At 39.5% G+C, this 14,282-nt stretch overlaps 1 protein-coding gene across 4 annotated transcripts in view; it reads left to right on the top strand.

The window, feature by feature from the left end:
- LOC140737724 (probable E3 ubiquitin-protein ligase HERC1) overlaps positions 1 to 14,282 on the top strand; it is a 273,953-nt gene that overhangs the window by 244,205 nt on the left and 15,466 nt on the right. For all 4 annotated transcript variants that reach the window (XM_073064301.1, XM_073064302.1, XM_073064299.1 and 1 more), the window contains 5 exons: positions 3,872 to 4,041; positions 5,411 to 5,549; positions 6,784 to 6,953; positions 8,437 to 8,606; positions 13,942 to 14,107. In XM_073064301.1, coding sequence (XP_072920402.1) covers positions 3,872 to 4,041; positions 5,411 to 5,549; positions 6,784 to 6,953; positions 8,437 to 8,606; positions 13,942 to 14,107 — 815 coding nt within the window. The remainder of the gene's footprint in view (positions 1 to 3,871; positions 4,042 to 5,410; positions 5,550 to 6,783; positions 6,954 to 8,436; positions 8,607 to 13,941; positions 14,108 to 14,282) is intronic.

The following is a 14,282-nucleotide window of genomic DNA, read 5'->3' as shown; positions in this document are numbered from 1 at the left end:
ATTACCACTACATTTCTCTTCTTACCCCCCTCTTGAATGGCTCCCTGAACTACAGTACCACAGTTAGGTTGCTCATCCATCCTGTAACCCCCACTGTTATCCACACAGGGAGCAAAAGCCTCAGACCTGTTGGAGAAGCTCAAGGGCTGAGCCTCCTCCAGCACTGTCTCTTGGATCCCACTACACACCTCACTTGCAGTCACACCCTCTTGTCCCTGACCATAGACTGAATTTGAGGCAGCTAATCGAATGGGTGTGACTACCTCCTGAAAGAAAGAATCCAGGTAAATCTCCCCTTCCCTGGTGTGCTGCAGTGTTTGAAGCTCAGATTCAATGTCATCAACTTTGAGCCACAATAAATCAACTGCAGATGCAATTTCAATGACGCTCCACACAGCTTTAGACCACCTGGACAACACAAACACCTACGTCAAGATGCTGTTCATCAACTATAGCTCAGCATTTAATGCCATCATTCCCACAATCCTGATTGAGAAGTTGCAGACCTCCATACCTCCCTCTGCAATTGGATCCTTGACTTTCTAACCAGAAGACAACAATCTGTGCGGATTGGCAATAACATATCCCCTCACTGACAATCAACACTGGCGCACCTCGGGTGTGTGCTTAGCCCACTGCTCTACTCTCTATATACACATGACTGTGTGGCTAAGCATAGCTCAAATACCATCTATAAATTTGCTGACGATACAACCACTGATGGTAGAATCTCAGGTGGTGACGGGAGGGCATACAGGAGTGAAACATGCCAACTGGTGGAGTGGTGTTGCAGCAACAATCTGGCACTCAACATCAGTAAGATGAAAGAGCTGATTGTGGACTTCAGGAAGTGTAAAATGAAGGAACGCATACCAATCCTCATAGGGGGATCAGAGGTGGAGAGAGTGAGCAGATTCATGTTCCTGGGTGTCAAGATCTCTGAGGATCTAACCTGGTCCCAACATATCGATGTGGTTATAAATAAGGCATGACAGTGGCTATACGGTATTAGGAGTTTGAAGAGATTTGGCATGTCAACAAATGCACGCAAAAATTTCTACAGTCGTACCATAGAGAGCATTCTGACAGGCTGCATCACTGTCTGGTATGGAGGGGCTACTGCACAGGACCGAAAGAAGCTGCAGAAGGTTGTAAATCTAGTCAGCTCCATCTTGGGCTCTAGCCTACAAAGTACCCATGACACCTTTAGGGAGCGGTGTCTCTGAAAGGCAGCGTCCATTATTAAGGACTTCCAGCACCCAGGGCATGCCCTTTTCTTACTGTTACCATCAAGTAGGAGGTTCAGAAACCTGAAGGCACACATTCAGTGATTCAGGAACGACTTCTTCCCCTCCGCCATCCGATTCTTAAACAGACATTGAAACTTTGGACACCACCTCACTTCTTTTTTTAAATATACAGTAATTGTTTTGCTTTTTTAATCTATTCAATATATGTAATTGATTTGCTTGTTTATTTTTTAAAATTTTATTATTATTTTCTCTCGGCTAGATTATGTATTGCATTGAACTGCTGCTGCTAAGTTAACAAATTTCGTGTCATATGCCAGTGATAATAAACCTGATCCTGAGTTCGAACAGCCAACACTTGCTACTGATGTAGTCACCAGGAACCTCAACTGGGTCCCCCAGCTCCCACATCATGCAGCTACAGCACATCACCTGATCCTGCATCGTCCTTTTACATAATTAGCTGTAATTTAGTGACTATTTATTCAACCACTACAACAGCCTTGCTTGCTATTTACCTGTGCCTCTTCGCCAAAGCTTCAAGTTCCTACTCCTACACTGGTCCTTTCGCACAATGGCCACTCTGCTTTGACACTGGTTTACTGTTATTTGCTCCTGCTAATGAATTGCAAATCAATTTGTCTGCCACTAATGCGCCGAGCCCCTTGAAACACTCCTTTTTTTTAATTTTTCTTCCAAGCTGTACGAAGCTTGCTCTCTCTTCCAATCGATTGGTGTGCTGCTAATGCCAATATTTAAGGGTGTTTTAAATTATTCCTTATATTCTGAAGTTGCTTGGTTTAATGTCAGTACTCAGGAACACCATGATTATAAGGCAGAAAATATGACAATTGTATTAGTGGGCAGGAATGTGCATGACCGGTCTGCGCCTTTCATTTCCTTCTGCACCTTCCTTTAGAGCCAAAACAATACAGTGTCCTTGAGGCCTTCGCCTCTATCGTAGCTATTCCACAAAACAAAGCAGTGCATGAGCAGAAAGAAGACCACAGCAGCACAAAGCGGCCACACCACCAGGTTACCAAAAGCATAGCATATTGGAGGGAATTATTTTTACATGAAGCCAAACACAAATTATCTCTACGAAGCCCACACCAGATAGCAACCAGCTGTGATTTAAATGTTGAGAACCGGGAAGTCTCCGCAAAATTATTATTCCATTATTGTTCCATTATTCAAGAAGGGCACCAGGGATAATCCTGCAAACTATAGACTGGTGAGTCTCATGTCAATGGTGGTGAAGTTGCTGGAGAAAATTCTTCAGGATAGGATTTCTGATCATTTGGAAAACCATGGCCCAGTTAGTGAGAGCTAGTGTGGCTTTGTGCGGGGCAAGTTATGTCTTACTAACTTGATTGAGTTATTTGTTGAGATGATGAGGGTGCTTGATGAAGGTAGAGATGTCGATATTGTCTACGAAAATTTTAGTAAGGCTTTTCACAAGGTCCCTAATGAGAGGCTGATCTAGATGATTAAGAGGCAAGGGGTCCATGATGAATTGGCTGTTTGAAATCAGAACTGGCTTACACATAGAAGATAGAGAGTGGTGGTCAATGGGACTTATTCTAGCTGGAGGTCTGTGATTAGTGGTGTTTCACAGAGATCTGTACTGGGACCTCTGCTGTTTGTCAGGTAGATAAATGACCTGGATAAAATTGTAGATGGTTGGGTTAGTCTTTTTGCAGATGATGTGAAGATTGGTGGTGGTGTGCATAGCGTAGAAAACTAGCAAAGAGTACAATGGGATATAGATCATTTGCAGATATGGGCAGAGAAATGGCAGATGGAGATTAACAAGGCCAAATGTGAAGTTCTGCACCTTACTAGGTCAAATGCAAAGAGACATTACACTGTTAAGGAATGTTAAATCCTTAACAGTGTTGATGAGCAGAAGGATATTGGGGTCCAAGTTCCTAGCTTCCTGAAAGTGGCTATGCAGATTGATAGGGTGGTTAAGAAGACGTATGACATGCTTGCCTTTGTTTATTGAGGCATTGAGTTCAAAAATTAGGAAGTTATATTCCAGCTTTACAAAACTCTATTTAGGCTGCATATGGGGTATTGCATAAAGTTCTAGTCACCCCTTTATAGGAAGGATGTCAAAACTTTGGAGAGAATGCAAAAGAGGTTTACCAGGATGTTGCCAGGATGCAGAGCATATGCTATAATTCAAGATTGGACAAAGTTATGTTGTTTTCTCTGGTGTAGTGGAGGCTGAGGGAAGAGCTGTTAGAGGTGTATAAGATTATGAGAGACATAGACAGACAATATCTTCTTTCAAGATTTGAAATGGCTACTAACCAAAGAGCATGCAGTTAAGGTGAGAAGGGATCATTTCAAAAGAGACGTGAGAGGCAAGATTTTACACAGAGTATGGTGGATGCCTAGAATGTGCTACCTGGCATAGTGTTAGACAGAAACATTAGAGACGGTTAGATAGGCATTTGACAATGAGGAAAATGAAAGGATATGGACATTTCTTAGCCATTTCATTATTAATTTAATTCATTTGGCACAACATTGTTATCCAAAAGGCCTGTTACTTGCCAGTTGGTGTCTGTGTTCTATGTTTTAATTCTTTGGAGTTTTTTTTTTATCCTTAGAGCGTCTTATAGGCTTGCCAGATTCAATGCTGTGTAATCACAACCGCCCACAGCAGGTGCCTGCGTTAGAATCGATGTTTGTTGAAGATATTGCAGTAGGATCAGAGCATACACTTGCTTTGTGCTCAACAGGAGATGTATTTGCTTGGGGATGTAATGCTGAAGGTCAGGTAGGATATCTATATTCAATGCATGGAAAATTATTTCTTCAAAATATGTTACCTAATTTGACTTGACATTCCATTGCCAAGTTGTATTTTAATTTGTTGGAAATGATACACACTTTCATCAAAATGATTGTGCCATAGTGAGGTATAAAGCAAAAACAACAGAAGTTCACATTCTGAAAAATCATTAATCTCTTTTGTTCATCTAATCTGTGCCATTTTTCATAATACTGAGCAACTCCAGCCAGAAGTTTCTTTAAAAAGGTTATGTATTTTTCAGCTGTGTGAGTTATATGATTTGATTGGACTGCCCTTGGAACATTACAATGGATTCAGCATCACTTTAAGGCAATGAAAGTTCAGACAGGATTGCTGTTCCATACTCTATAGTGGCCTTAGCAAAAATAGCCATAATTATCACCACTGATGTATCTAACTATGATGCTTGTTGTTTTGTATTTTGTAGGTAAAACATTGATTCCCATTCACTCTGTTTCTTGTTCCAACCTCCTCTTCAAAGTGGATGCCGTTTTTAAGAAAATGAGAAAGCAGCATTTTTCAATGAATGTGTATATTACGTACAATGACTTAACTCTCTGATTTCCTAATATGGCATTAATTAAAAGTGTATTAAAATGTTTTCATTCAAAGAATGAATGACTTCACCTAAAGAGATTATTTTAAAACTCTCCATTTTCATACTTATATCATTGAACCCATTGAATTCTAAATTTAACTTTGTGAGTTATAAATATTTGAAATCATGAAAGTAAGGTTTAGATCTGATAAATTTGTGTTTTTTTGGAATAGCCAAAGTTTGCTATTATTCACAATTTGACATCAAACTGCTATTAAAATTTCATTTAAGGTATACTTATTCATGAAATAAAGTTTGAGTGAATGTACTGGTGGTGTAATTCAAGATAAGATACATAGCAACAATAGCGTGCAGTAGTTTTAAGTCCTTGATTCCCAAAACTTATCTTGTATCAGATTAATCCTGTAATAGCCAGGACCATTGAAATTAAGCTAAATAAACCTTGTTGCTCATGTTCCTCTTAGCTATATTTACAAAGCTTTCTTTTTGTAGAATTTTTGCATATTTTAACAACATGTTTTTGAATATTTTCCTAAACACAAGAGAATCTGCAGATGCTGGAATTCTTGAGCAACACACACAATGTGCTGGAGGAGCTGTCTTGATGAAGGCTTTTGGCCCAAAAACTCAACTGTTTATTCTCCTCCGTAGATGCTACCTGTCTTGCTGGGTTCTTCCAGCTTTTAATCTTTTCTTTCATCCATTTGGAAATCTTTAAATTCTGTATCCATAATGCACAATAATGATACAGTACTTTTTAACTAATTTCAATAGCTTGGTCTAAATCATGCCAATCAAGTTAAAGAACCAACATTAATTACTGCACTTCAAGGGAGAAATATTCATCAGATTTCAGCTGGCCGGTGTCACAGTGCTGCGTGGACCACCCCTCCTCCTTCACCTGGAACTCCAGGTAACAGTTATGCTTTATCTTGAGACACGAAGTATTGATGAAACTATACAGAAATATTTGGTACATGTATGATCAGGTTGTGGTTTAAATGGAATAGTGTAGAGCACTGGAAGTGTATCAAAGTTATCAAATGGTTATAGACACATGAATGGAGATTGTGTCAATCAGGCTTCTATTCACCAGATTTCAGTATATTGAGAGGGGATCCCATTCTAAAAGAGATGCAGGAAACAATGTTCCCAATGCTGCGGTCTGGGAGTCCAGAACCAGGGCTGACAGCCGAAGGAAAAAGGAAAGGCCATTTAAAACTGTAAAAGGGAAAACAAATCTTTTCACAGACTGTGGTGAGCCTGCGGAATTCTCTACCAGAGAGCCATTTATTCGAGAAGGAATTAGATAGTTTTGTAAGGGCTGTCAGGAACAGTATTGAATTTGGATTATCATCCATGATCATACTGAAAGGTTAGAGCAGATTAGAAGGACTGAATAACTTACACCTACAGTTTTGCTTTGGTTCTATATTATAGCAACTGACATCTGGAAGATGATTAGTTTTTACCAGGTTATGAACTTTCTGAAGTCCTTTCATAAAGGAATTTGAAGAAACTTTGTGGCATGGAGAAATAATATCAGTGGTGATGCTGGGGTACCTTAGGAGCTGGAGACACAGAATTCAGAATGAAAACAGTTTAAAGATATTAATTTTGAATATTTACTTGATCTTTTTCTTTCTTTTACATTACCTTTGGGTGTGTACCATAAGATCCGATTCAGTGCTTAACCTGAGCTGATATTGCATCTCGTTATTGAAAGACATCCAGACCCTGCTTAGGACATTTTGAGATAATAGTAGTAAATGTGTATTGTATTGTAATAGTAGTAAATGTATTTGCTGGTAACATTTACATCCTGAGAACATTAGCGCATTTACTTTTAAATGAATGATATAAGCTCAAGCTAGCTTTTTCTGGAATGCGTGTTACCATTGTTGTGGCTAAAACATCATTAATGAAAGCATATTTTTGAAGCACTGATATAAAGAACTCCTGCTAAAGTATTTAATAAATTTCATTCTGTTAAAACCCATGGGAAAGTCAAACTTGTCAGACAGATGCAAGTATTTCATTTGTAGAAAATATAATTTTACTTGGGAACTGAATTTCTCTGTGGTGTGACGAGAAGTACAGCTGAATTAACTTTGAATGAAATTTAACTTACCTTTTTTTAATTAAAGGAAGCACAGTTCCTGTTCAACTTGGTGTGCCACAGATGGTACCTCCTCAGTACAGCATGCTTAAAGACTGTAGCCCAGAAGCCCTTACAAATAGGTTACAGGTTCTGTTTCACTTCTCTGACCTGATGCACAAGTCTTGGCGACTACTGAATCTCAACTTGAAAAATCAGGTATTCCTTTTACAAACATCACTTTTTTAAAAAAAAAGTGAGTTGGATACTGTTGTGATTAATTGTTTTTTTAATAATTGTAGTTGTTGCTAACCAGGCCAGAATCTGGGGAAAATGTATAATGTGTTATGTTGAATTTCTCTTTTATCATATTGAATTGTAATGGCCAAACCTTTGCTCATTCAACTGTTTTACATCCCCATGTAACTTCCCACTGCTATCCAAGTGACTTGATGTACCTTCTGTCAAGCTGAAGGTTTTGCCATAGCCCTCACAGTCCCCCGACCTAAACATCATAGAAAATCTGTGGATAGACATCAAAAGAGCAGTACATGCAAGACGGCCTAAGAATCTCACAGAACTAGAAGCCTTTTGCAAGGAAGAATGGGTGAAAATCCCCCAAACAAGAAGTGAAAGACTCTTAGCTGGCTACAGAAAGCATTTACAAGCTGTGATACTTGCCAAAGGGGGTGTTACTAAGTACTGACCATGCAGGGTGCCCAAACTTTTGCTTCAGGCTCTTTTCCTTTTTTGTTATTTTGAAACTGTAAAAGGTGGAAATAAAAAAGTAATCTTGCTTAAAATATTAAAGAAATGTGTCATCTTTAACTTTATGCCTTTTGGAAATCAGGTCATCTTTTAGTCACTTTAGCATCTTTACTGCTATTCACAGTAACAGAAATTTTGACCAGGGGTGCCCAAACTTTTGCATGCCACTGTATGGCCCACTGTATGCCCCAAACCTGGGGGGAAATGGCTTATACTCTGTGGTCTTTTTAAATGTGAGAAAAAGTAAAACTGCAGAATCTGTGATCTATACAAGGCAACACGGTAATGTAGCAGGTAGCATATTGTTATTATAGCGCTAGTGACCTGGCTTCAGTTTTGCCACTGTAAGGAATTTATACATTCTCCCCATGACTGCATGGGTTTCCTCCTGGTGCTCCACTTTCCTCCCATATTCTAAAGAAGTACAGAGCTAGTAGGTCACATTGGTGTAATTGGGAGCGCTGGCTTGTTGAGCCAGAAGTGCCTGTTACCTTGCTGTTTCTCTAAATAAATAAAATAAAGAAGAACAGAAAATTTGGGAAGGAGATAAACATGTTAACCTTTCGGCTCAGGGACCCTTCTTTAGAGCGGAGGCCTTTCTTCAGAATTTTAAATTAACTTTCAGCAAAAAAAACTGCCACATTGAAATCTGTTTATTAACCGCCTCTCCATCTTATTCCTGTTATTTCTTTATTCAGTAGATAGTCACTAAATAGGGAATCACAGCAATCTGCAATGTTCTTTCTGTTGGAAGCTTTGGTATTCCCCAGAAATTATTTTTGAATTCCCCAAAAATCGGTGAACACCTATTGAAAAATGCAGTTTTCTTCTCTCTTGCAGGATATTTTAAAAATTAAACAAAATATCATTACAGTTACGAACATCAAAACAAAATTAAGTTATTGCCAAGTTTATTTTTGACCCTTTTCCACAGACTAATGTATCCCTGTATAATGTTGGAGCTTCAGCAATTGCTCAAGGGCGGCTAAGAGGACTCCTTTCTCCGAAAGTCAACATTCTGCCACTAGTGCGATCAATAGGAAGAACTATGATTCAGGGAAAGACCTATGGACCTCAGATCACGGTGAAGAGAATTTCTGCAAGGTATATTGTGTGTTGAGCAAGTCTGCTAGTTGGTATTGAATGGTTTTGTTTAAATTTACCTCACCACTCATCTTAGAGACACAAGCTATCAATCAATTTATCAAATTGCTATAGATTTAAATTAAGAAACATTCATTTTCTTGAAGTAAAATATTTCAGTGTAACTAAATATGTTTTTTATAAGTGATGCATTTCTAGCTATTCCTTACCAATGCCTGAATGACTCACAGTTCACTTCTTGCTTAAGTATAGAGAAAGTACAATACTGTGAATGGTTCTAATTTCATGACAAAACCACAGCAATCGAATCAAAATTATTTTGGTTCTTTATAAACCCAAGATCATTAGAAGTTTTTTTCGATGACCTAATGTCAAAACAAGCTTGGGGGCTGAATGGAGGCACAAGAGATTCTGCAGATGCTGGAAATCTTGAGTGTCCTGATGTTGTGCAGCAGCTTCAATGTTACCGGGAAGTAATATGATACGCTCTTATTTAAGAAGGATCAGAAAGGTAAGTTAGGATAATGGGCCTGCAGCTTTATAATTAGTCTGTTTTGGGGAGTTACTGAGTATTTGGATAAATATGAACAGATTAGAGAGAGCTAATGTGGATTTATTTTTTAAAAAAAGAAAGAAATGTTAAACAAATATTGTTTATATTAAACAAGGTCAGCATGACATCGTGAGCCAAAGGGCCTGTACTGCAATGTTCTACACTCTAAATAAGATCACTTGGAATTTGCAGAAATCCAATGATGCTGGAATAAAATTGAAACCTGTGAAAATCAGGGATAGTTTTTGACCAGATGGAAACATACCCAGCATAAAGGAAGTTGCCTCTGATTTTTTTGGGTAATCATCTGAGCCTATATCATTGCTACAGAAGTTTCTCACTGCTGTACCACCATCAATCATCACCTATCCTTCATTAATTTACTCATGTTTACTGATCATTGCACCTTGTACAATTTCATTTGTAGCTCCTCCAATAATCAAATGCCCATGTTCCTGGGCAGCAAAATGTTTAGCAAGTTATAGGCACGAGCCACTTCAGGAAGCTAACATATATACCACACAAGTTATAGAACAATCACTATCCTTATAACCACCTATTGTAAACATTTAACACCATTCACATCTTCAAAATTCCTGACAAACATTCTGGGATTCACTACTCACTGAAAGCTTTTAATTCTTTAAATATTGTGACTACAAAGATGTCAGGAGTTGGGTAATCTTTATCAAATGGCTCATCTCCTGACTCCTTAAAGCCTTTTTGCTGTCTGCAAGCATTGTCAGGAACATGATGGAATACTGTAATGTCCATAAGTTACAGCAGTAAAATTAGGCCATTTGGTCCATCAAATCTGCTCCACTATTTCCTCATGTCTGATCCATTTCCCTCTCAGTCTTAATCTTTTGCCTCCTCCCCATATCCCTTCATGCCTTGACTAATCAGGAATCTTAACAATCTCTGCCTTAAATGTATCCACTGGCTTGGCCTCTACAGCTGCCTGTGGCAACAAATTCCACAGATGAACCACTCACTAGCTAAAGAAACTCTTCCTCATCTCTATTCTAAATAGACGTCCCTCTATTCTGAGGTTGTGTTCTCTGGTCTTGGATTCCCCCACCATAGGAAACCTCCTTTTCACATCCATGCTATTGATGACTTTCAACATTCAACAGGTTTCAATGAGATTCCACCTTCCCCCCAACCATTCTTCTGAATTCCAGTGAGTACAGGCCTAGAACCATTAAACACTCCTCTTATGATAAGCTTTTCAATCCTGGAATCATTTTTGTGAACCTCCTTTGAAACCTCCCTAATACAAGCGCATCAACCATGCAGTTTGATGGATTAATTAGCCACTGTAAGTGGCTTAGCGTTCCATAATCCCAGATGATTGGCATCACATAAATTCATCAGCTGATTTTTTTAATTAAACAGCAGCATATTGTTGTTATCACTTGACTGTCTGAGTGTTCATAAAGAGTAAGGTCAAATGGGTCTACCAAGATCACCTTCTGATTGCGTCCATGTTATCCTGAAGTGGGAAGGTGAACAGCCAGAGGTAGTGGTACATATTGGTACCAACAACACAGGTAGGAAAAGGGAGGAGGTCCTGAAAACAGACTACAGAGAGTTAGGAAGGAAGTTAAGAAGCAGGACCTCAAAGGTAGTAACCTCGGGGATTACTGCCTGTGCCACGCGACAATGTGAGGTGGAGGATAAATGCGTGGCTGAGGGATTGGAGCAGAGGGCAGATATCTGGATCATTGGGACCTCTTTTGGGGCAAGCACAACCTGTACAAAAACAACGGGTCGCAGTTGAATCCGAGGGGAACCAATATCCTGGCAGGGAGGCTTGCTAAGGCTATTGGGGAGAGTTTAAACTAGAATTGCTAAGGGCTGGGAACTGAACGGAAGAGACGGAAGAATGGGTGACAGTGGAAAAGTGTGTATGGAACCGGAGGAGATAGCAGAGGTACTTAATAAATACTTTGCTTCAGTATTCGGTACATAAAAGGATCTTGGTGATTGTAGGGATGACTTACAGTGAATTGAGAAGCTTGAGCATGTACACATTAAGAAAAAGGATGTGCTGGAGCTTTTGGAAAGCATCAAATTGGATAAGTCTCCGGGACCGGACGAGATGTACCCTAGGCTACTGTGGGAGGTGAGGGAGGAGATTGCTGAGCCTCTGACAATGATCTTTGCATCATCAATGGGGACAGGAGAGGTTCCGGAGGATTGGAGGGTTGCAGATATTGTTCCCTTATTCAAGAAAGGGAGTAGAGATAGCCCAGGAAATTATAGACCAGTGAGTCTTATTTCAGTGGTTGGTAAGTTGATGGAAAAGATCTTGAGAGGCAGTATTTATGAACATTTGGAGAGTCATAATATGATTGAGAATAGTCAACATGGCTTTGTCAAAGGCAGGTCATGCCTTACAAGCCTGATTGAATTTTTTGAGGATGTGACTGAACACGTTGATGAAGGTAGAGCAGTAGATGTAGTGTATATGGATTTCAGCAAGGCATTTGATAAGGTACCCTATGCAAGGCTTATTGAGAAAGTAAGAAAGCATGGAATCCATGGGGACATTGCTTTGTGGATCCAAAATTGGCTTGGGTCATACTCTACATGGAGGTCAGTGACCAATGGTGTGCCTCAGGGGTCTGTTCTGGGACCCCTTCTCTTTATGATTTTTATAAGTGACCTGGATGAGGAAGTAGAGTGATGGGTTAGTAAATTTGCTGGTGACACAAAGATTGGAGGTGCTGTGGGCAGTGTGGAGAGCTATCAGAGGTTATAGTGGGACATCGATAGGATACAAAACTGGGCTGCGAAGTGGCAGATGGAGTTCAACCCAGATAAGTGTGAAGTGGTTCATTTTACCATTAATACTATATTCTGCCATCAAATATGATGGCAGAATATATTAATAATGGTAAAACTCTTGGCAGTGTGGAGGATCGGAGGGATCTTGGAGTCTTGAGTCCATAGGACACTCAAAGCTGCTGAGCATGTTGACGCTGTGGTTAAGAAGGCATACAGTGCATTGGCCTTCATCAACCATAGGATTGAGTTTAAGGGCCGAGAGGCTATATAGTACCCTGGTCATACCCCACTTGGAGTACTGTGCTCAGTTCTGGTCACCTCACTACAGGAAGGATGTGAAAACCGTAGAAAAGGTGCAGAGGAGATTTACAGGGATGTTGCCTGGATTGGGGAGCATACCTTATGAGAATAGGTTGAGAGAACTCGGCCTTTTCTCCTTGGAGTGGTGGAGGATGAGGGGTGATCTGATAGAGGTGTATAAGATGATGAGAGGCATTGATTGTGTGGATAGTCAGAGGCTTTTTCCCAGGGCTGAAATGGCTAATATGAGAGGGCACAGTTTTAAGGTGCTTGGAAGTAGGTACAGCAGTGATGTCAGGGTTAAGTTTTTTTACGCAGGGGGTGGTGAGTGCGTGGAATGGGCTGTCAGTGACGGTGGTGGAGGCAGATACAATAGGGTCTTTTAAATACTCCTGGATAGGTATATGGAGCTTAGAAAAATATAGGGCTATGGGCAACTCTGGGTCATTTCTAAAGTAAGTACATGTTCGACACAGCATTGTAGGCGGAAGGGCCTGTATTGTGCTGTAGGTTTTCTATGTTTCTGTGAAATCCTTTTTATTTAAAATCAAGTTGACCTGTTTCCAATGATCAATTACATCATTGTTTTAAAGCATTTTTTCATAGCAGTGAACTTGGTCTTACTCTTCTGGTATATTAGAAAATGTTTTCTTTTGAGATTGTTGTCTCTCTGCTGTTAAATATTATATAAAGTTATAACATCCAGTAAGCAGATTTTTAAAATAGCAGATGTTGGAAACATTAAGCAGGTCTGATGGCATCTGTGGGAAGGGAAGCAGAAATGATGCTTGGGTCACATCTCATGCAGTTTCAAGGGAAATTGCCTTAAGAGATGGGCATGATTGGCAATGGTGAAATAAGAGTCACAAAAATAGTGGTCTCTTTGGAATTCTAAAATGATTAGGTAAAGTGTGGTGGAATTTCCTTGAAGATCTGGAATTTGCAAAGGATGATACATTGAATACAGAGACTGGTGTTTGGTAGAAAACAAGAAATAGTGCACTCCACTGACCAGGAAAAGAGTAGTAAGAGAAAGGTGTGGGAAATAATTGAGCCGTGGTTTAGTTCTGCCAGCTATAATAGAAAGGAAGCCTAGGTTCAGAAACATCAGTCATTTTACCTCATTTCTTCCCAATTCAAACACCTTAACAATCCATCCAGATGTAGTAGTTGCCCTGCTGGCCACTTAGTACAGTTCTACACTTCACAGCTTTCAAGCCTCACGCTTTCAGAGATATTCCCTTTGTCCTCTTCAACCATATCCATCCTTTTTGCAACTTAAAACTAATTTATTTTTCAAATCCTGATTTCTGCTTTGAGCCTTCAGTCTTAAACATAAATTTGTTTCTCTTCAACACATATTTCCTGACATGTATTTCCACCATTTGCTGTTTCCATTTCAGACTTACACAATCAGCAGTTTAATTGGTCCATTTTCAGTATTATTTCCATAACTATATCAGCAAACCTACCCTGAAATGTATTCTTGATGTTTGCAACTCATTTACTTCATGATACCTGCCAGTGTTAAAAGTTAACATATTATTTTGTCTGTTTAAATATTACCGCAGCGCTAGATCAAATCGAACTGGCCTTTGCATTGCTTTATTTTTTAAATCAGAGCTACTTTCCTCAAAGTACAGTTTAAAATATCAGTTGCTGTTTATTTATATCCATATCTTACTTCAGGGGTCGGTCAACCAAGCCTATCTTCATTCAGATTGCCAAGCAAGTTGTGCAGCTCAATGCCTCAGAACTGAGGCTTCCATCACGAGCTTGGAAAGTGAAATTGATTGGCGAAGGAGCTGATGATGCCGGTGGAGTATTTGATGACACAATTACTGAAATGTGTCAGGTAAGTTTTGGTTTGCAAAATATTACACAGTATAGAAAGCCATTCAGCCCAAAGGTTAATGCATGTGTTTATGTGTGCTCTGTGCCTCCTCCCAGCTTGCTTAATCTCACCTTCTCAATGTGGCATTCTATTCTTTTCTTCCAAAACTGAAAAATGCTTAATCCCCACTGCCATC

The sequence above is a fragment of the Hemitrygon akajei genome, chromosome 13 (assembly GCF_048418815.1).
Source record: "Hemitrygon akajei chromosome 13, sHemAka1.3, whole genome shotgun sequence".
Lineage (NCBI taxonomy): Eukaryota > Metazoa > Chordata > Chondrichthyes > Myliobatiformes > Dasyatidae > Hemitrygon > Hemitrygon akajei.
Note: the sequence above shows the minus strand (reverse complement) of the source record. Positions and strands in the feature narration are given on the sequence as shown.